The sequence below is a fragment of the Barbatula barbatula genome (assembly GCF_947034865.1).
Source record: "Barbatula barbatula genome assembly, chromosome: 15".
Classification (NCBI taxonomy): Eukaryota; Metazoa; Chordata; class Actinopteri; order Cypriniformes; family Nemacheilidae; genus Barbatula; species Barbatula barbatula.
This window is the reverse complement of record NC_136778.1, coordinates 19,729,791-19,750,739: the sequence shown is the minus strand read 5'-3', so window position 1 is coordinate 19,750,739 and position 20,949 is coordinate 19,729,791. Positions and strand designations below refer to the sequence as shown.

At 40.7% G+C, this 20,949-nt stretch overlaps 2 protein-coding genes across 2 annotated transcripts in view; both read left to right on the top strand.

Annotated features, from left to right (window-relative positions):
• The first annotated feature begins 1,310 nt into the window (after positions 1-1,310).
• traf3ip2a (TRAF3 interacting protein 2a) lies at positions 1,311-9,660 on the top strand. Its single transcript, XM_079474513.1, has 10 exons — positions 1,311-1,357; positions 1,586-1,616; positions 3,022-3,381; positions 4,117-4,246; positions 5,619-5,779; positions 6,434-6,522; positions 6,611-6,679; positions 6,816-6,920; positions 7,660-7,734; positions 8,385-9,660. Exons 2-10 carry the CDS (start codon positions 1,601-1,603, stop codon positions 8,529-8,531), a joined length of 1,152 nt encoding a protein of 383 aa, XP_079330639.1. The 5' UTR covers positions 1,311-1,357; positions 1,586-1,600; the 3' UTR covers positions 8,532-9,660.
• Positions 9,661-17,765: 8,105 nt separating this feature from the next.
• rev3l (REV3 like, DNA directed polymerase zeta catalytic subunit) overlaps positions 17,766-20,949 on the top strand; it is a 42,988-nt gene continuing 39,804 nt past the window's right edge. The window contains exon 1 of the mRNA XM_079474300.1: positions 17,766-18,330. Coding sequence (XP_079330426.1) covers positions 18,192-18,330 — 139 coding nt within the window. The 5' untranslated portion in view covers positions 17,766-18,191. The remainder of the gene's footprint in view (positions 18,331-20,949) is intronic.

The window sequence follows — 20,949 nt, the reverse complement described above, 5'->3', positions numbered from 1 at the left end:
ATTATAAGTACATTTTTGCTGTTGCTTGAAAATGTATTGCATTAATGAATGTTTTGCAGAAAGAACATTATAATGCTAAACAGAAAGCGATTTTATAGAATCAGAAGGTTCTTTCTGTGTTTGACCTGTTCCAAACATCCCTAATTTAAAGATTTCAGAAAATGTTGATATTGCTCATTTAGAGTACATTTAGGGTCTCTGTCTTTTCCATAAGAAATAGATTTGTTCCTCATATAATTTTTTGTATATTACTTTGAAGGTCAATATCTCAAAACTAAGAACAGATAGTGACAATATCTCTTCTTTAGCCTATTTCTACTCCCCCAAGAGACTTTCTAGGTCAGCTGGTTCGATTACGCCATAGATATCCCTACTTCACACTGTTTTCTTCCGACAAGCAGATATAGTGAGAGCAGTTTTAACATGCGCCCTATTGGACAGCAAGTAAGCCTAAATGAATTTAGGATCCTGAACTGCTTTTGCTTCAGGGACACAGTTTTACATTGGATATCAAGTGCCAGCACAGTACTAGACGTGTTCTTTGTACACAAACAAAACTACTAATAAAATAAATAAGACCATGAAATGTTACAATGAAATGCATATCCACGACCCAACAATATGCCTTTAATATGACATAGAATGGATAAATAGAGAAGACAATCCATTAATGCAAATATTGCAGAGCACTAAATAGTTTTTGAATTATAACAGCAATACCATAGAAGCATAAATATTTTTGTTCCCAAAATAACCAATGACTCGATCTAAAGAACCCCTTTTACACTGCAAATATTTTTTCTATAACAGAAAAGATGGCTTTGGATCTTAAAGCTTCTTTTCGGAACCGCTAAGCCACAAGTGGTTCTTCATGAAATACGTTTTCATCTCTAAATCGCTCGTATGCGCCTCTCGTAACGTGGGGTTTAATGTGTACTTACTAGTTTTGATCATTTACAAATCATGTGCCTATTTGAAAACGTATAATGAGCAGATGTTATGAACAACGAACATGGCTCCAAAGAATCACATCACTTCTTTTTCGAACGAGTCGAAGACAGGTACAGTCCCACCCACCTGTTTGCGTGTGGTTTCGTTTTCAATGGGTGCGTTCGACTTTCATGCGGAGCTGCGCAGACGGATGGGCGTTCGTGTTCAAAGTACCGCGAGAGCTTGTTTTACAGCGGTGCCTTTGAATCGTCATCGCGATACGTCGGTGTCACGAACCACTTGACACGATTCCAGTACAGTCAGAATCTGTCTTTACGCGATATTTGCATGACAAGTATTTGGAGTTTCCCTAATTTACATAGAGAGCGTTTCCTTGACGGAACGAAAGCAGGTGTGCTGTTTACAGGTAAGAAACTCATATTTATAAACATTAAACCAGTCTGTTAGGGTTACTTATGTTTAAACATTCAACAGTTGAGAAACAAATCTTAACAGTGGTTTTAACGATGTTTTTTTTCACAAATAAGTGTGCGTTGACTGGTGGTAGCGTTGAGTAAAGATGGCCAAGATTTTATAAACTGACTTTAGGGAGTGTCGATTTGTGTCATTTATCCTCAGATATCCCTCTGTACAGCTTCATACGGACAAAATGGATTCTTTTCCAGGTAAATCTATTCGAAACAAAGCTTTATTTTTACAGTATTGTGGTTGAAAATGTCTCATTTGAGTGTTTACTTGAGTGTTAGAGAGGGTTCTGGTGCAAGTATGCTTTAATAGAAAAGATTTACGTTTGTCATCCCCGACAAAACGTTTTTTTAAACGGAAACGGTGGTGCAGTTGAACCAATAAGCCCTTTCAAAAGGAAAGTCTGCAACCGTTAGGCAAACAAAACGCACCGGCTAACGTTAATGCTAACGCCTTGGCTTCAACCGAACGCAGGAAGCTAGTTTTTTGGATGTCAGTGGGTTTTGTTAGCCGTTACAGGTTATCCAATTGGAAGTATTACAGACCCTTCCATCTCTAAAAAAGGATTGTGGCTGCGCCAAAATACCCTCACTTGCGGTCTTTGCACTTGACCACTTGACTACTTTCATGAGGTATTTCCGGTTTAGGCCCAAGTGTTCTAGTGGGCGTGACGATCGCAAGTGGGCATGAAGTATTTCTTACCTGTTGATGGGACACACTTAGCAAGTGCAAACATATAACGTTCATTAATGTGGTGTTTCTAATATGTGATAAAAAGCAGTGTTACAAAATACATGACATTTTCACCAATAAAATGTGTAACACTACGTTTTACTACGAAATTGTTTTGCACAAAATTTTAAACTTTACCATTAAGTTCCGTCGTAAAAACACAGAATTCCCACCACTGATCTAGTGTTTCCCACACATACGTGTTGAAAGTATGCAGCGATATTAACAAATACAAATATTTTTCTAAGCAGCAGCAATTACACTGACAACTATTACATTTGCAGAAAGGAAATCTGTGCTCAAAATGAGCCTTAAAAGCAGAAACATAAAAAGTTTTATTAAAAGTTTGAATTACTGGTTGAAATGACTGTATACAGTTTGTAAACATAAACATTAGAGAATGTTAAAAATGGTTACTACAGTATTATTTGTCATATCTATGTTTCCACATTTGCTATATTTTTTTAGTTTAATTGAATTTTGTGTAAAAGCATGCAATACTGTTTCGATCATTTGCAATGGTTAGTATTCACGGTTTTCACAGTGGACAATTTTTCCATAGAGTTTTGCTAAACTTCATTAAAACCATGGTCAGTTTGATCTGCAAACTATTTTATGCTTATAGTGTAATAAATTGTAATAGTACAACAAACAAAAATGTTTATTAATTGATTGATTATAACAAATGAGATTTTGACCGTTTCACTAGGAAATGTCCCCGGCTTTCATAGTCACTTTATCGTAGATAGCAAATCAAACGAAAACGTTGAAAACAAGGCTACAGTAATATTTATGACGGATGAGCAATAACATTACATACAGAAAATGTATTATACATTTATTGACATTTATTAATGTACTTTGTTTTCCCAGACGGCTGTCCACATCCTAGTATCCCTGTAGAAACTGATGAGTCTATGACCTCATCCTCTCTTAATCTTGCCTGGCCGGCATGCCAACATTGCCAGTCCCTAATTCATTCAGAAGACACAGACAGCCTTGCAGGCCTGCCCAGTCTATATCTGCCTCAAAGTTTAAGAGGCCCTCATAGGGACGGCATGGAAGACATGAGTGAAGATTTCTCAGGCCTTAATCTTGAAAATGTCTCATATTCACATAGACGAAACCCTGTGAGTGAGGATGAAGAAAGTCTGGAAAAGCCTTGTCCTCTTAGCTCTGACCTGGGGGAGAATTTGTGCAGACATTCTCAGGCAAAACAGCAGAGATACTATGGTATTGCTGTTATAACTTATAGGATATATATGTTTGCGTCATGTACATTTACCTTTGTTTATTGACAGTAATAGTTCACCTGAAAATATATTTAGTCATTCTTATGTCATTGTTGTATGTACGTATGGATGTTCCATAGACCACAAACAGAAATAACGCATAAATGACATAAGGTTCTTGGTACTCTTCAATACAATGAAAGTTAACAAGTCTGTGCGACTTGTGCATTGTATTATTACGCAACATATACATAATTATTATCATTACTGGCAACCAAATTTAACAATCATTGTTATTAACTTAAATGCTTATTATAGTAAATACTGTAATTTAACGATACTCTTGTATCTCAATTCTTGGTAGAAAACACAAGAATGGAATACAAGAGAATAATCTAGATTAAATTATACCAACATTTTCTGTTTGGGGTGAACTATTTCTCAGTTGTTCTTGTTAAATATGTTTTTTGTTTCTTTTTAGCCATCTTTGGTAAAAAAAAGCATGCAGCATCATGTCACATATTTTCATCATGTTACTTATTTAAAATGACTTCCCTGCAATGAACATTGTCATTTGTAGATGAAAAGCATAATGCAATTAGATAAATTAAAAATGCATGAAAAATGTACGTGCCTGTTCTAATTTTACATGGGCTTGAATGAGTAGAAGTTATGGACAAAGTCAATTGTTTATTTACATTCAAGGATATGCATTAACAATATTGTTATTCTTAAGCTCAGAACCCACCAGAGGCTTTATATCGCTTCCAGTATAAGCATGCGCAGCCTGCAGGCTATTCACGGGCCAACAATCCAATGTACCATCAGTTCCCACCTCAGCTTGCAAAGAATCACCCTCAGAACAGGTAACTTGTTCTCTGTCATTTTCACAATAAAACAACACCCAGACACCACCACAAGAACACGGGTAAACCTTAAACCAGGACAGCAGCTGGTTAATGAACAGCAGACTTTAAATTAGGTTTCGCATCTCCCATGTTGGCAGTTAGGTTTAGAACAGCACTTCTAAAACCACCCTTTGCTGATTTTAGCTGGTTAAGATGGCTGGTTTTTGGCTGCCTTTTTTACTGGTAATGCTGGGTTGACTGGAACGCACCAGCTAAAATTCAAGCTGGTCCACCCTGCCTGGCAAAGTTGGACAAGCTGGTCTTTTTAGACGGTTCAATCTGGTCTAATTGGCGGGTCAGATAATCTTCCATCCCGACCAGCTAAAACAAGCTTGACCAGCAAAAAAGTGCCCAAACCCCCTCTAAAACCAGGATGCTTTACCAACTTAACCAACTAAAGAGACCAGCCAAAACCTGAAAACTGCTTAGGCTGGTTTTATCTGTATTTTTAGTAGGGAGAAGGGTTCAATAAAAGTTTAACAACACAAACAATAGTGGTGCTGCTTTGAATATTAGCACAACTGCAATTGAATCACAGGTGTGCTGACAATGTAACATTGCAATACTTAGATAACAGTTAAATTGAATCATTAACATTTTGGACACAACAAATGTATTTAACATGTTCTTGCAGGTTCTTGAAGACTTCAAGATTTTTTGACCAAGAGTTAGACCAATAGTTTACAGTGTACTTGACTCTCAGGGCGTGCCTGTCAGCAGAGCAATTCAGTGGTGTGTCATTGTTTTGTAGTTATAGTATCCATAACAATATTCTGCCATAAACTGTTTTTGTAGTGATGTCAATGCTGTACACTTCAAAAGAAAAAGAAGAAACGCAAACTGTTTAACAGTGAAATACACAACCAGCTGTTTTATGTTGGAAATTGATCACCAGGTTTTGCAATGTCAATTATGCACTATAGTCTGAATATGTTTCAATTTCTACTCATATTTGATGGTGTTTGTTTTGTCGTACTAAAAAGTGTTGTGTGTATGTTCAAATTCAAATTGTGTGTATGTTCAAACACACTTTTATAATAGACGGGAATATGATTAAACCATTTGTAGATCGGAAAAAGTCTGAATGTGTACAATGTGACTTAAACGCTATCACAACATTGTGTGTCACCATTCCAGTCAGCCTGACACGTCCACATCGCCGTGTGTTTGGTGCGAATGTAAAATAGAGGGAGTATTCCAAATATCTGTTGTTATTTTGTTATTTGATGGTGGCACAGGAGATATTCACTTCATCTTTATCTTTACTTAAATGTGTATATTTGTGTGACTAATGAATAATAATTGCTCATGCATTCTTTTCCCCACCAAGGTGTTTACTTAGACACGTGAGGCCACCTCAGGTTACGCTCCGTCAGAGCACAGCACCTGATAGAGAGCTTATATCGGAGGTGTGTATCAACCCGTCCCAACCAGCTTCCGTTGGTCAACCCCAAACATTGACACGCACCATCAGTCTGCCTGATGACTGCAGTAAGTGATATTTGACAAATGACAGCCAAGAGCGTGTCCTTTATGCCTTACGCTGATTCAGCTAAGGCAGCGGATACTGACTTCCACAATTTATGTTTAATGTACATTTACAGTGAGATTATGAGCATGTACTTCAAACAACATCACACGTGGCACAAAACAATACATTATTGACAAAATGGGACACGTTTATGGCAGCATTTGAAATTCAGCAGATCAATAGCCTGAACTAAGCCATCAGTTTCTTCGTGAGGCACCTTTGTAAAAAGGTGATGCTCTTTGCATCAAATAATAAGACTGAGTATGATTCTTGCATGTCTAGCCCATTTAAAGAAAGTGTCCCGATGCAGTTTATTGAGGCTCCGTTTTTTCTTGGCTGGAAGTTGCAGTGATGAGTGGGTTGTATAAGATTCTCATCTTGATGGTTTGGTATGAGTTGCGATGGGTCACCAGAGATCTGGTTCTACATTTGGGTGTACCTTGCAGTTTGGGGGTTTTCTTTTACAGAGGTTTTTTGCTGAAATAAACATGAACTAAGATTTATAAATGCTTTACTAGTAATTGTTAACAAATACAACCTCATTGTAAAGTGTTACCAAAAACCTTTTCAGATTTCTGTGAACTTTAACACTAAAACATTTCGATCATTTCAAGGGGATGTTTTCATAACATACTCGGTGGATATTGCTGCAGAGTTGATGCCCTTTGTGAGTTTTTTGATAAATCAAGGGTTCAGACCAGCGGTAAGAATGCTTGTACATGATGTCTTAAATAAATAAATGATATCAAGCCATGTTAGGTATATTAAACATATAATTGTTTATTTTTCAGATCGATATATTTGAAGGCAGAGTGAGAGAAATGGACATTAATAAATGGATGGACAGCTTTTTAAAAAATGTAAAGTAAAAAACAAATTTTTTTAATGATGAAGATAACATTTTACTCGACAATAACAAAACGTAAAAATGATTTGAAATGGATTACTTAAATATTAAATAAACTGTGGACTTTTATCAGAGGTTATGTTTTGCAGAAGTCGGTGTTAATCATCATAGTGATCAGTCCAAAGTATAAAGTAGATGTTGAAGGAGATGGATCTGATCAACACGGATTACACACTAAATACATACACACTCAGGTGAGAGCAACTCCCAAGATGAATTAGTATTGTTACGCTATCGAAATTGTACGTCAATGAACAATGTTTACTCTTTCTCTGTGTATACACTTGTGTTCTTTAACCCAACAGTCTAAGTGAAATGGTTAGAATGATAAGGTATATGTGAAGGTTATTAAATTATTACGGAACTGAAGATTAGTTTGTTCACTGGTGTTTTATCACACCTGGAGCCAATATCTGCAGGAGAATGGATCTTAAATACAGTAAACCCAAACCCTGGATGAAAAGCAGTTCTGTAAAATTGAACAAGATATGTACAGTGCTTTCTTTTTAATGCATTTCTATAACACTCTACATCGCATTATATGCTGTTGTTCTGGATGTTAACAGGCATTACTGTATGCAACCAAATAAGCACATTCATATGAATTTGATTATATGCAGTCACGGGCATAGTGAAGTATATCAGCTTTTTTACAATGATTTCGACATGTTCAAAAGTTCATTATAACAACTAATGTGCTTCTCGTTCAGAATTGTTGATTAATTATTCTTTTTCAATATTTTAAGATGAGGATTTTGTATTATTTATTAACTGAAATATATATTTTTCTCTTTACCTACAGTACACAGTCTACACCTAGAGTAAATTTCAAATTATTCTTTGACCACAAAATTGCGTTTTGTTATTGAAATGCATTTCTGAATATGTCACAAATAAATGTGAATATTTTGTACATATTTTTCCACCATTCAGATCCAAAATGAATTTATTCAGCAAAGATGTCTTAACTTCAGACTGGTGCCAGTGCTTTTTCCCAGTGCTAAACAGGTATGATATTAAAAAAACTGAATGTAAGAGCATGTAACTATAGGTTTATCCCTCATGTTCTATTCATTATTATCTTTTTATTTCTCATCTATGCATTTTTGCTGTGCTTTGAAAGTACTTTTTACCGCAAAATTCCTCAATTATACTATTAGCTTGCATATGAAATATTACATTTCAATGAAAAAACACTTAAATGAGGATTTTAATAAAATATAAGTTGGTTCTGGATATCGATCTAGGTGTTGGAATACTACCATCTGCTGGTTAGAATATGTTTAACAAAATGCCATAGAAATTTGACTGACAATTGCTACATAAGATGTTTCAAGAGTTAGGTAGTTGCATGTTAAACTAAAATGAAAAGAATCAATAACTTTAGAATTAAGAAGACATTAACAGAACAATGTAAATAGAACCAACAGCAGTGCAGAAATTATCAGGGGTCAAGAGTGACCATTGGATAATATCAACATTCTGAACATACAGGGAACATAAGAACTCTCTCTTTCTGGATGGATGAACAGTCACAAAATCGTATACCACTTCGATGAAGGGAACCATGTTGGTTAACCAAGGAAAGTTTCAGCAGCATCCTATTGACCTCAAATACAAAAGAGGTTTAAGATTTCTTTCTCTCTCTCTCACTGTAGAGTCACGTTCCACTGTGGCTGCTGAGCACTCGTCGGTACAGGTGGCCTGAAGATGCTGAGGACCTGATACTGCGTTTACTCAGGGAAGAAAAATACATCATCCCTCCATTGGGCAAAGAGGTTACACTTACCATCAAACCTATATAAACCTCTCTATGCATTCACACCAAATGTAAATATTCAGTGTAAGATTTAAAATAAAACATAATGGATTGCAGTGGAGCAAGTTACTCCTTTATATGGTTGCTTTTCCTTATTTTATTAGTTTTGTTTGTACTACAGGTAGCCTTTTTAAGTGTGATCTGTAACCCAATAGTCCAGGTGAAATGGCTAGAGTTTGTTATCTTTGAAAGGGATTAGGTTATAAGTGGAGTACTGTACAGTATATTCAATACTCATTACAATCACAGATATGACATTGATTTCTCAAAACTGGCAGTAAACACAAATCCTGGATTAAATAAAACAGTTTTATTGTAAAGCAAATACCTTTCTTTAAATCTACCTTTGCTGTAGGTGTGGTTTTAACAATGGGTTGGGTTTAATAATGAATTTACACACATTAATTAAAACGTGTCTGTGCAAACTACATGGATTTGCTTAAATGAGCGAAAATAATTAAAATTTACATAACCATTTTAATTGTACAGCATTCAATTATGTCTTCCTGTTTGTGTGTACATGGGGATTTAAACTGGACACACGATTTTGCATTACTTCTTCATAAAGCCAGAACTGAACACAATGGAGACATTTTATAACATTTAGTGACACGTGAAAAGGTCTTAAAAGTAGGAGCACTTTTGTGTCATTGTTTATAGGTATAATAGTATATAGAAAAGGCAGTTTTGTGATTTTGTATTACAGCTTGTTATTGCTTCATGAGATGAACTGTGTTTGTTGTTAAACTCCTAATTACATGTGAATAAAAAAAGGATTTAAACAAAAACACAACATTAACAAGGCTAGAAATAAACTGTTCTCCCCACATTCAGTTAATTGCTTTATGCGTTTGCTTCTGATTTAATTGGCTCAGTAATTCAGTTCTTTGTTTTTTTATTTCATACAATGTTATTATAATATTGTTATGGGTTATTCTTTTCCCCTTTTTGGTTCTGTGGTTGTGTTCTTCTGTTATTACAGGTAAATTGGATGAATGTACCTATTTACATTTTCTTTTCAAATAACGTTTTGTCCTGTTGTTATATATATTCTTGTTATTTTGGTTCTTTTTCTACATGGAACCCCTAATCAAATAAATATTCAATATATTGTGCTCAAACCTTTGTCTTTTGTTGCTTTCCTGACCCGAAATGTAACAAGTGGGGGTTCGTCCTCAAATATTTTGTTATAATTGTTAAAGTCCAGTTTCTGATTAGAAAAGCGTTTGTTTTGTATAATATAAATATTCAGTATTTCTGCAAATGTCAAAGAATGTTTGTATACCAAACGTTGGTAATGTAATCATATTTTTAAATGTTCAGAGAAAACATTTATTTACATAATGTTTTTACAACAGGAAATACACTTCTAAACAGTGGTATTAATTATATGGTTCAGGAAAACATGTATTAAAGATGGTTTAAACAAAGTTACACAAAGCCTGGAAACAGTTGAGGCTGGTTGAGGGCTTGAGTGGCAGTAGGCCTATTCTGCGAGTTAACGCTAACAGGAAATGGGTCAAGACTTTTCTCAAGTATAAACATTTTCTTGTCTCTGTATTGGTCGCCCAACATAACATTTCAATTCTGTTTAAAACGTCTTTTTTCTGTCTTGAAACAGAAATGTCTGTCTTTACCCTTCGTGCTTGTATAAATCTTCCTCATAAACGTGCTTTCAACAATCACACATCTAATCTGTCTTTTCCAGTCCTTCCTGTAGGTCAGGATTTCTGCAAAGGCACTTGAGATAAGTCAATGATTTAATGCTGCTCAGTGAACTGTCAATGAAACGGTCAACTTGTGGTAAATATCACAGCTTCCTTTGCTATTCAGCTCAGAAATGCAGAAGCATGGATTGTCATTCACAAAAAGTATTGTAACAACCGCACGAATTATAGGAAGGTAGAGATCAACACACTCGGATGGCAGTTTACAAACAATTCTTTATTAAATATAAATAGTATTGCTCAGCATTTAAAACACGTTACCCCCCTTTTCTCGGGCACAGGCGAGGTTAGTCCACAGTCAGAACAGCCGCACACCAGGCAGGCACAGGGGGTACACAAGAGATCCGTTAATCCAATGGAGAGTTCACAGGTAGACGGCCTTCCATTCAACACAGCGGATATCCAAGGACTTTACGGTATCGTCCTTCGACCGGCAGGATCACCCTCTACAGTCTGACACGAGTATTCGGATACCTTGGTCAGCAGCTCTCCTAACTCCAAGTCGTACACCTCACTATCTACAGGAAGCCCCCCACTAACTGTCTGTCTTCACCGCCGGAGATACTAGTTACCTCGAGCGGCCGTTTAACGTTTCCCCACAGGTGAGAGCTCGACCCAAAAATCCTCCCGAGTAGAACTCAAGCCATGCTTAAATAATGATCCTCTCCTCTCCAATCAGCTGTAACCACTCATTTAATTAACCACGTCCATTCTTTCAAATTAAAGGGCGTGTCCATCACTCATACCTCAGGTGCCCTATTCATCACACTACCCCCCTCCCAGATGAAAGGGACTCGTCCTCGAGTCAGGCAGATAAATCATAGTCTAACAATCGGGCCGGTACCCTCCTGGTCCGCGAAGAACGTCCTTCTGCAAATCCGTGATTTATCCCAGAGTCAGGCCCCAACTCACTGAGTACATGTTCAATAGGTTCAACCCCACTAGAACTGTCACCAACAAGGCCTCCAGCCATATCCCCTGTAGGGGCAGGCCACCGGGTGGAAACAGCAGGCATCGCCACATCCAGCGCAAAACCAGGCCGAAGCGCAGGGTCAAGATGCCGTGCAGAATTAGCCAACAGCGTAGGGTCAGGAGGCAGTGCAGAATCAGCCAGCAGTATAGGGTCAGGAGGCAGTGCAGAATCCGCCAGCAGTGTAGGGTCAGGAGGCAGTACAGAATCAGCCAGCAGTGTAGGGTCAGGAGGCAGTGCAGAACCAGCCAACAGCATTCGATCCCTCTCAACACTCTGCAATTCCGGTCTTCCTGCAAATAGATTGACCACATATGGCTTAAGACGATTAAAATGCACAACTCGCTCCAGCCCTTTTTCTTTAGGGGCAATTCGATACAAAACCTCTGTAACCCGCTCAGTAACAACGAACGGCCCCACAAAATGCCTTTGTAACTTTGGACACAGCCCCCGCTTACGTGCCTTATTTTTCACCCAGACCAATTCCCCTACGGTGTAAAACTGATGGGAAACTTTTACATCAAAAATTCGTTTCTGCCTCCCTGATGCTTTCAGTTGATGAGCTTTCACAGCCTCCACTACCGTAGACAAACTTTCAGCTACTTTCGTCACATAATCATTCGCAGACTCAAACCGTTCCGTCTCCCCCACTCCCAACACAACATCCACCGGCAAAACAATCTCTCGTCCAAACAGAACTTTATATGGTGAAAAACCTGTGGTAGCATGTGAACTACTCCGATAAGCCATCATAACATATGGCAGAAGCATGTCCCAATTCTGCTGATTACTATCCACAAACAAAGACAGCATGGAAAGTAAGGTACGATTAAACCTCTCCACCATCCCGTTCGACTGTGGATGATATGCTGTAGTTCTTGTTTTATGCATCTGTAGCAAGCCACACAACTCTGTAAATAGCTTTGATTCAAAGTTCCGCCCTTGATCCGAGTGAATGCTGCGTGGGGCCCCAAATCTACACACCCACTCTTGCACCAAAACTTTAGCTATGGATGAGGCTTCTTGATTTGGAAGCGCAATCGCTTCTGTCCACTTCGAGAAATAATCCCCGATCACTAGAATATACTTATTCTTCTCTGCAGTTACAGGCAAGGGGCCCAAGATGTCTACCCCTACACGTTCAAAAGGTCGAGCAACAAAAGAGGGCTGCAAAGGGGCACGAACGTTCAGTGCTGGAGATTTACGAGAAGCACACTCCGTACATTCCCTACACCACCTCTTTACATCCTCAAACCACCCGGGCCAATAGAACCGGTCTTTCACTTTCGCCTGTAATTTTTGCACCCCTAAATGGCCACCCGTAGAAGAATTATGTAACATTTTCAAAACCTCTGGAACCATCACCTTCGGAAGGACCACCTGAATTTTTAATGCAGCATCTGTATTTAGAGGCGGTTTACGCACTAACCGCCCTCGCTCAAACTCCAACTGATCCCACACGGGCAAAAACCCTCTCACTTCCACTTTAGTCTGTGCCTCAGTACGCCCTTCCTCACCCCGCAACCATAACTGTTCCACAATCTGTAAAACAACATCCTTCTTCTGCGCCTCCACCAATTCATCCTCAATCTCCCCTGAAGGAGGCGTTTCACATACCGCGCAAACCGAAGCACTAACCTCCAATGGTGAATCTGAAAACTCTTCACACTTGTCGCCAAATGATGGCAAGCGTGAAAGTGCATCTGCATTAACATGTTTTTTTCCAGGGCGGTGCACAATTTTATATTGGAAACTGGCCAATTGTTCAACCCATCTAGCCAGCTGTCCTTCCAGCCCCTGAAAATTATGGAGCCACCTTAAGGAACTATGGTCAGTACGCAATATAAACTCTTTACCCAGTAAATAATGCTTGAAGTATTTAGTAAATACTACCAGACTTAGTAGCTCCTTTTTCGTGGTGGCATATCTACGTTCTGGTTTCGTTAAAGCTCGACTAGCGTATGCCACAACCCGCTCCAAGCCATCCACCTCTTGGGACAACACCGCACCAATGCCCACATCACTCGCATCCGTGTCTAAAATGAATGAATTGTGCGGGTCAGGATACGCCAGAACTGGAGTTGTCACCAGCGCTGTTTTAAGCTGTAAAAATGCCCGCTGGCACTCATCATCCCATTTGAATTTCCGACCTTTCTCTGTGAGACGATGTAATGGTCGCGCAATTTCAGCGAACCCCTCAATAAACCGGCGATAATAAGATGCCAACCCCACAAAACTTCGAACTTCAGTTTGGTTCTTTGGTATCGGCCATTGTCTAACCGCATCAATTTTAACTGGGTCTGCTCGTATTCCCTCGGCCGATATAACGTGTCCCAAATAACGGACCTGAGTGGCAAACAATGCACATTTAGATGGTTTAACTTTCAGGTTCGCTTGACGTAATTTCCCAAGGACCTCATCCAACCGTTGTAGATGTTCCCCAAATGTTCTCCCAAAAACAATAATATCATCTAAATAAACAAGGCAAGTAGTCCACTGTAAATCAGCTAACACTAAATCCATAAGACGCTGGAATGTGCTCGGAGCGTTGCATAAACCGAAACTTAAAACATTAAATTCAAACAGCCCTTGTCGTGTTATAAAAGCAGTCTTATGTTTATCTCTGGCATCCACTTCGACCTGCCAGTATCCACTGGCCAGGTCAAGAGTGGAAAACCACTGAGCATGGGCAAGGCTGTCCAACGCATCATCAATACGCGGTAAGGGATACGCATCTTTCCGTGTTACATCGTTTAACCGCCTATAATCAACACAAAATCGAAGGGTCCCGTCTTTCTTTCGAACAGGGACCACAGGCGCGCCCCACGGGCTACACGACGGCTGTACAATTCCATTTGCCTGCATATCCTTAATATGCTCAGCCACTTCTTCTTGCAAATGAAGAGGAACACGCCGCGGGGGTAATTTAATAGGCTTCGCCTCCCCCGTCTCGATCTGATGCGTTATTAATTTTGTCCGCCCCAAATCTCCCTCATTCATACTAAAAACGGACAAATTCTTGTACAATAACTCACGCACTGCACGCGTTTCAGTCTGCCCAAAGCCCTTTCCATGCAAATTTAGCCGATCTATAAGCGCGTCCACAGAGAATGTAGGCTTATTACCTATAGCCACGTCTTCTCCCTCCACCACTACATCAAAAAATAACTTGCCCACTTTCATCCCACGTTTTAAGAGATGGGTGTCATCAGTGACATTAATTACGCGAATGGGCAGAATACCCTGCTCCACCCGACACACTACCCTTGCCACCAAAAGGTCGCAGTGGTTATAAAGGGAGGAAGACGGTTCTAACATGCCCTGCAAACTATCAGACACCCCCTCCACCGCCCCTGTAATCAAAACTTCACTACGAGGTGGAACTGATGTATCCGCGTGCACAATCACATCACAGGACTGCATACCATTATTATTGCCTACCAAGAGGGCAATCTGCTTGCCCATTAACCGACAGCTCTTTTGGTCGAGGTTAATAATAACACCGTATTTTAGCAAAAAGTCAGAGCCAAGAAGAATTTCCTGAGGCTCAAGATCTGCCACAAGAAACTCTGCGATGACAGTTAGAGAATCAAATTGGCATACAGTTTGCCATCGGCCCAAAATTGGCATCCTCCCCCCATTGGCCACTCTAACCACACCCTCATGCTGTTCAAGGTAAGCCCCACCATTCGTAATAGTAAGCCATCTCTGTTTCGGTATTATTGAGACTTGTGCACCTGTATCAACTAAAAGCTTGACGTCACACCCACCTAATTTAGCCGCAAGGTAAATCCCCGGTATGCCTTGGACCGGTGAGGCCAGCTGAAAAAAATGATCTTGCATTGGGGCAGGCACTCGGCTTATGATGCCTGCCCCCTCCCGTTTCCCTGTACATAAGGACAATCTCTCCTAATATGCCGATTACATCCACATTCCCAACAACCGCCTCCTAAAGATTGCGACTGCCTTTTCCCTACCCCACTAACAGTTGACGGTTCGATCATGTTATTTCTTAATAATGTGGGAACTGTCTCACAAAGTTGTTGTACAGATTTTTGTAATGTCTGCACCTCATTACGAAGTGTATCCACCACCTCCGTCAGCGCATCTACCTTACTTTCTGCCGCCGAAATATGTAACCCACGCACTCGAGCATCCGGGGTGATCGCACATTGTTCTAACCCCTGAATAAGTTCGAATTCGCTTGCAATATTTATTGCTTCTTCCAAAGTGATAGGTTTAATACTGCGTAATCGAATACGAGTCTCCCCGTTTCCCACATGTGCAATAAAATGATCTCTAGCCAATAAGTCCTGTGTGTCGGCACCTACAGAAGAGTACGCTTTCGTCACCAACCTCCGCAACGCATTACCAAACTCACGTAAAGTTTCGTTCGGCAAGCGTTTACGTGACGAGAAACTAACACGATTTCATTCTGCGGTTTCGCATGGTTCAAAACATTTGCCTAAAGCGTCTTTTAACAGAACATAACTGCGTTTGGACTCTACCGAAAGGCCACTATAAATATCTCTAGCTCGCCCGGATAATAAAAGTGCCATAAATTTCAATTTCGTTCCGTCATTCCAATTATTCACCACAGCCGCCATCTCAAACTGTTCTTTCCAATCAGACCATTCTCTACCCGTACCGGTGAAAGTCTCCGGCATAAATACCGGACGTGCCATAGACACGTTTGATGATGTAGCTGTGGTCAAAACCGAAGGTGCAGTCACATTTGCTGAGCTAGATGGGGTAGCTACTGCCCCTGACACATCCCGGTGCCCATCTCTACCCTCCATCGTCCGGCTGTTTTATTTACGTTAGGGATAAATCCCACCGCTGCCACCAGTGTAACAACCGCACGAATTATAGGAAGGTAGAGATCAACACACTCGGATGGCAGTTTACAAACAATTCTTTATTAAATATAAATAGTATTGCTCAGCATTTAAAACACGTTACCCCCCTTTTCTCGGGCACAGGCGAGGTTAGTCCACAGTCAGAACAGCCGCACACCAGGCAGGCACAGGGGGTACACAAGAGATCCGTTAATCCAATGGAGAGTTCACAGGTAGACGGCCTTCCATTCAACACAGCGGATATCCAAGGACTTTACGGTATCGTCCTTCGACCGGCAGGATCACCCTCTACAGTCTGACACGAGTATTCGGATACCTTGGTCAGCAGCTATCCTAACTCCAAGTCGTACACCTCACTATCTACAGGAAGCCCCCCACTAACTGTCTGTCTTCACCGCCGGAGATACTAGTTACCTCGAGCGGCCGTTTAACGTTTCCCCACAGGTGAGAGCTCGACCCAAAAATCCTCCCGAGTAGAACTCAAGCCATGCTTAAATAATGATCCTCTCCTCTCCAATCAGCTGTAACCACTCATTTAATTAACCACGTCCATTCTTTCAAATTAAAGGGCGTGTCCATCACTCATACCTCAGGTGCCCTATTCATCACAGTATTGTACACATATAAACAGATTGAATTGAATTGAAGTAGTCTTTAACAAACAACCATTAACAGAAACATCACTTGTGCAATGATGTATTTTGATGTGCATTGATGTTTTTCGTCTAGGCAGCTCTAACATTTATTTTAGTCTAGGACTAGACTAAGCCCGTATGGGAAACCGCATTGTGACTCTGTTAATATGCAAAAACCTGAATTTCACTGACTAAAATGAAACCAAATTTATCTGTGAAATAATGTTGTGTGTTCGCTTTTTCGAAACATAATTTTTTTTATTTTAATACATGAAGGGAGGGACACAGATTTGCATCTCCAGCTGGTTTATGGGCCAGATTTACTACACAGTGCAAATTGCGCGGCTTTAGTAAATCCTGACAGTAGTTGTTTTAAATAAATAAATACACTTAAAAGTTATGTCATTAAGTAAAAATATACACTGCAATATTGGTTGAGTAAATATATTGGAAATGTAATTGGACATTCATATGTAATTTGGAAAGCACAATTTTCACTTTGAAAATGTACACGTCAAGCCTAAACCAGGTCGCGTGCGTGTCATTCTAACTGGGTGCCACTAGATGACAGCAAAGACTACAGTCTGGAGTCGGATGTTGCGTTAGGTTGTTTGTCGTTGGCGTAGAAACCGTAGACACTCGCCGCCCTTCTACGGGCTTTTGACCAATCCGCGTTAAGTCGTTTTCTCACACGGGCAGGATCAGACATATGTAAAGACTTGTTTTTTCGCTTGGATAAGGCTCAAATTTCCACCCTTTCACTCGGTCTAATGTGCAAAACGGATGAAAACGAACGTGAAGACGTTTGGGCTGACTGAGCTCGTGAAAACAAACCTAATTCCTCAAACCCGATCTCTTCTGGCCGGTCCTTCCCACCGTCCACATATTAAGCGCACTTTGAGGCCATTCCGTAACCTCTCCGTGTTAGTTCCGCATATCAAGAGCCAATCGGCGCTCGTCTCTTCCGTTGAGCCAATCAAACCCCGTCTATTCTTCGGGTTGGACCAATCAGAACAGAGACTGCGTGGAGCTTCCTTTCGCAGCAGAAGTGGGGCTCAACAATGAACTGGCTGACCCGGCGGTCAGTCGATTGGAATACTGCAGTGCACTCTACGTGGATAGGGGTGGGACGGTGACGATTAGGGTTGCCCAAGAATGTTGTGATCGTATTACAGAGGCGGGGGAAAGGCCACATTGGTTTTTTTGTTTTAAATTAAGTGCATTGCGTCTTTGAAACGCTGGGGTTAGGCTCAAGCCTGCGCTCCGTGATTCTGGACACCGGGAAGCGTCAGCAGCGTGGGATTAGCGTCCGATCATGCTACCTATTACACGGAGTCATGCTTCGCGCAAAACCAGCATCACAGTCCACGCTCTGCACACACACAGACCATTGAAGCATTAAAGAAAGGCAAGGATTCATCCGCCGTCTATGCCGCTTGCCCTGCAGGTCCAAACATGTTCTCGGTGAGAGTCGTCACGGCGGATTACTACTTGAGCAGCCCCATCAGAGACCTGGACGTGTGTCATTCGGACTTCAGAGACAGCGATGTTAAGAAAGTGCCCGTGGTTCGAATCTTCGGGTCCACGCCAGCAGGTATGCGTGCGTGCGTGCGTTCGGGTGCTCATGTTATTTGTTGGCGATCTCTGATGACAGATCACGTCACCCAACTGTTGCAGTCGATCGACAATGAATTCAAGCAGATAGCTTCGTCGCACGGCCGTTCTCTGCGTGTGCATACGTTAGGGGGTGAGCAGGGAAGAAATCCTTTGGTGTGGTTCCGCACGCCATGTTGTCAATGCGTTCCGAGAGAAAAGTCCGACCGCCATGTGGACGTGTTTATTTCCACCATAACCCACCTCGTTTGACCTCTCCGTTATGTGATCACCCAATACTCGGCCGTGTACTGTAGCATACAAACAACAAGCACGCTTTTGATTTAAACGCTGGCTGGCATGTTTTGGTGCGCTATAGGGTTCAAGAGACAGACAGGGGTCACTGTTGTTGGGGTGGTGAAATCGGTGGTCCGCAACAATTTGTAGGCTCTGTGAAACACGGACGGGATTCGGGTGTAAAACGAATGTTAATGTGCTGTATAACGCATAATGACACTTCTTTATTTGATCGGTCTTTGTGGAGTTGGCAGCGTCTGTGTCTCACTACCGTAAGTGAACACGAACTTCATGTCCAGAGATGCTCTGATCGTTTACTCTCAAACACGCGCTGATGAGGTATTTGCGACGACCCGTCAAAATAAAAGTCCAGTTAAAATATGACACCAACAATTCAGGAAAATGAACTAGTAAAAGCAAACACTTATTTCTGAGGCCCTAAACTTGTTATCAAGAAAACCTTTTGAAATCAATCCTTGTCTGTTGACACTGCGGCCATACACGTGCAAGAACACTCCTAAAAGTTATATATTTCCTTTAAAATATTCAATCTTTTGGAAAATAGACAAAGTACAACATTGTTGCCCAATTAAACATACTCTGCAAAGAGAAAGCATCTCCCCCACTAGTACTGTACATCCAGCAAAAGCTATTCATGGCTCATGACAAACTAAAGACTGCTGCTGCTTTCAAAGAAAGGCATAGAAAGTATACCAGTAGTTATTCTTATTTTGGTCTGGTTACAGAAATGAATGACAGTGATTTGATAGGCTGTCCATTGCAGAATGGCCCCTACCCAGTTGTTGTTGTTTTGCACAAACGTGGCTGATTGTTCAGAAATGCCGCTTGAAGAAGTTAGATATGTGGAATATCACAGAATGCTTATGACTCTTTTCTAATTTTCATTGTCGTACTGAAACATTAAGGGGGAGGTGCCCCAATACTTAAAGTGGACGTAACACACGGCGCAGTTTCCTGCGATGTCATACTAATCTGGAGTTCCTATAGAGTCTTTAGTTTGATCACATTTATAGAAGACAGATGCAGCTTCACGTTTATTTCCAAAAACAGGCGTGGAGGTTGGTAGGTGGTTTTGGGGCGGGTGAGATGCAGGGGTTTGGAACTAGAGCACGTGCGCACACATTACCAACAAAACACAGACATATGACTCAGTTTCACTTACCCCGTGCGGTTCATGTCCGGCATCTTTCTGTTTCAAACGATCTCCAAATCCAGCTTTATATCCACCGTTTATATAACATTCCTCACCGAAATGCAGTGAACATATAAACGCAGCTTAACTTTGCGAACGCAGTGGTCTCTGGTCCCCCGGTTGACACGCGGGCATGCTTTTCCTGGAGAATTGTCCAATAAGGGACTAAGAAAAGTTGTTACAAAACTGATTTTCATGTTCGAAAAAAACTTTCTGAAACCTATACGAATGCTGGGGGAGTGTATCGAGCACAGAAATACTGTGTCGTATGTCCAACTCGTTTTTTGACAAGTTGACCATGTCAAGCATGAGTAGCCTTGTACATTGTAAATAAGTCAGAATGCATGTGACACTGTGGCACCCCACCTTTAAGAGAAATCTTTAATGTGGGCCAGACAGAGTATGTCTGCAGATACATCACAGTTCTTATTCTTTGACTCAACATTCAGATCCAAGCCCTCTTCATACGGCTGATGGTCTCGTTTGCAGCAGCACATTTCTTTTGTTTAGCGGGGGCGGGGTCGAGCAGCACTGAACATGCACCATAGTGAGGCCTCATTGCTGGAGAAAACTCCTATTTGGTTCAGTCACATATGTTTTAATGAGTTATTCACCTGTGCTGGTGGTGGGCTGTTTAACCGGAAATGTGTCACAGTTTACTGCTGACTTTCTATGATGTTTAAGTTCATTTGTGTTGGCCCTCTGGAATGGCTATGTTGTGAAAGCACAGTCTAATAGTCAATAGACAGCTTTAAAAAAGCGCTTTGGATTAGGCTTTATAGAAATCTACCCGGTGGACTGGGTTTACGGGGAAGACATGATTCTTCGTGACACCAGAACCTGGAAATTTGTTTGTGCTTTTGTTAGAATGAGTGTTTCGCGTACTAGGTAGGGGGCGTATCCTGAAAATGGACATGAATGAGGGGTCATGCATGAGGCCCAAAGGAAGAATAAAGGCTCTCTGCTTTCCCTTTCTTTTTTCTCTACCTATTCCCTCTTTCTTACCTCTGTGGGGTGTGTATAATGAATTCCTCCCTGTGTCTATTCAGAAAAGGGGTACTTTTCAGATCCGACAGAGACTCATTTGCAGGCCCACACTGATGTTCACTA

Excerpts from the sequence above, each read along its gene's own strand:
- traf3ip2a (XM_079474513.1), top strand. Across the intron at positions 3,382-4,116 it reads AAAACAGCAGAGATACTATG|CTCAGAACCCACCAGAGGCT; the intron begins GTATTGCTGTTA and ends GTTATTCTTAAG. Across the intron at positions 6,523-6,610 it reads ATCAAGGGTTCAGACCAGCG|ATCGATATATTTGAAGGCAG; the intron begins GTAAGAATGCTT and ends TTTATTTTTCAG.